Below are 2,500 nucleotides of genomic sequence, written 5' to 3' on the forward strand. Positions count from 1 at the left end.
TATATATATATATATATATATATATATATATATATATACATATATATATATAAATGCACAGATTTTTTGCTCCTTTTATCTTTTATACAAATGCAATGAGTCACCTACCCTCAGGGTGACGTCTGTGCTTGAGAATGATGTGTCGTCCGGCCACCTAAGGGAATTATCCAATCTCTCGGTCAGGGACAACCAGACTTTCCATGTTTCAATATCTGAAGAAATATGAAACATGTTTTAATTGCCTGTCTAGTCTTTTTTGTATAACACTGTAAATAATCTAAAATAAAGTGTTTCAGATTGTGTTATGTTACAGATCTTTCTCTCTTTCTATGTATATATATACATATATATGTGTGTGTGTATTATACATATATTTGTGTATATATGCATATATATGTCTATGGATAGATACATAGATAGATGTGTATATATATAAAAACATGTGAGTGGAATCTAAAGCTGGCCACATCCACCCTTTGCTTCCACCTACAAGGTGGAAGCGAGCCGCCATGCAGGGTCCCGGCCCATCTCTAGCTCTTCACACCAGGTTTGATCGATCTGCCCAAGCCACGGCTTCCTTGGTCGTCCCACAAGTGTCTTCCACCCAGTGTTGTCTTGAACTGAGACCACCTGTTGGGTAGAATCTTCCTGCAGGAAAGGTGGCCGTATAGCCTGAGTTGGTGATCACGGATTGTGCAAGTAACAGGTCCTGTACCAGTCTAACGGTACAGGTTGTACACATGGTCCCGCCAACTGTACCTCATGATCCCGCACAAGGATCTGTTATACAAGGCATCAAGACAAAATTTCAAAGCACAAGATAGCAGCCAGGTTTCACTACAGTATAGTAAAACTGGCAGTATCAGGGCCTTAAAGACATGTAGCCTCTTCTTTCTGCACAGGTAAAGGCATCTCCAAATACTCTTGTCGAGAGATTTAATGACCACTGCTGCCAGACCAATCCATCTATGAACTGCACTACCGAGGTATATAAAGCTCTCTGTGACCTCGATGTTCTCACCGCAAGCATGTACTGACTGAACAGAATCCCCTAGCAGGCCCCCCAAATCCTGGATCTTGATCTTGGTCCAGGAAACTTCTAGGCCCTAGGGCTTCGCCTCATTGCTAAATGCATCAAGAGCCGTCACTAGGGTTTCCAGAGATTCAAATAGAATTGCAACATCAGCAAAGTCAAGGTCTGAAACCTTGATATTACCCAGAGTTGCTCCACAGTGACCTTGGATTGGACAGTAGCTCTACCAGTTCATGCATGTATTGAAAAGTGTTAGTGAAAGAACACAGCCTTGCCTCATTCCTGAACTAACAGGGAAGACGCTCGACAGGCCCCCACCATTCTTTACAGCACTTTCAGTGCTAGTATACAGGCTTGCTATTAATTCATTAATCCTTGTTGGAATTCCTTACAGTCTCAGGATCTCCCAGAGTGATTATTGATGCATAGGTTCTCCACCAGCCTTTAACAGTTCAGCTGGGATGCTGCAAATACCTGCTGCTTTACCGCTCTTCACCTTCGTGATTGCCCCCCTGACTTCATTCAGGGAGAGTGGATCCTCACTGATGGGTGGGTCTGGCAAAGGAATCTCGACATTACCTGCATCCAAGTTAATTGTTGGTGGATCAACCTGGAACATCTACTCAAAAACTCATCAGGATCTGAGATTATCTGACCACTTGCTGAGCAGACTGGCTGTCATCTGTAAGGAGAGCTTAGAGCTTTCTCATGGCTTGGTAGGCAGGACGAAGCTCATTTATTAGGAAAGGGCTTTTAACCTCCTCTGCAAGATTCCTGATAAACTGTTCTTATCCCTTCTCAGAAGTGACCTAGTCCTGCACACCAGGAATCGATGTAAGTTGCAATCCTCTGACAATCGACTATCGAGCTGCACGACAAGCATCTGTGGCTTCCAGTGTCTTCTGCCACAAGAAATTCTGTATTGGTCTTGGGCATTCACCAATTGATTCTTGAGCTGCATCGAGCGTTTCACGACTGAAGGTGTCCCACAGAAGAACAGGGTCCGTCAGGCCCCCGAGTGCTGTGAAATAGCCAGAAACAGCCTCAGCACATTCACCCTCCCTCAATCTGTCCACATGAAACACTCTAAGGTGTTCATTGGAGCAACAGGAGGTTCTAAAGTGAGCCCTGGGAGTAGCCACAACTAATCTATGATCATTTCCACAGAGCTCGGCGCTCCGATACACCCTGCAGTTCTGAAGGATCCTCCATTAAGTGCTAACAAGGATGTGGTCGATCTCCTTGGCCACATTACCCGTATCGGTGTACCAAGTTCAACGATGTGGGTCAGAACGCTGATATCAGGAGCCAGACATAAATAACTTATGGACCTAGCAAAGTCCCGGAAAGGAGGCTATTCTCGTTGCCAGCATCAGCTCCTGAGCCATGAGGAATGACAGACATCTCATAGCCAGCTCGGTCGCAGCCAGATACCGCATTGAAGTCACCCGGAACAATACGAATATC

At 44.8% G+C, this 2,500-nt stretch overlaps 1 protein-coding gene across 1 annotated transcript in view; it reads right to left on the bottom strand.

Annotated features, from left to right (window-relative positions):
* LOC125030490 overlaps nt 1-2,500 on the bottom strand; it is a 15,602-nt gene that overhangs the window by 4,188 nt on the left and 8,914 nt on the right. The window contains exon 6 of the mRNA XM_047620532.1: nt 109-212. Coding sequence (XP_047476488.1) covers nt 109-212 — 104 coding nt within the window. The remainder of the gene's footprint in view (nt 1-108; nt 213-2,500) is intronic.

Source organism: Penaeus chinensis, chromosome 11, assembly GCF_019202785.1.
Source record: "Penaeus chinensis breed Huanghai No. 1 chromosome 11, ASM1920278v2, whole genome shotgun sequence".
NCBI lineage: Eukaryota > Metazoa > Arthropoda > Malacostraca > Decapoda > Penaeidae > Penaeus > Penaeus chinensis.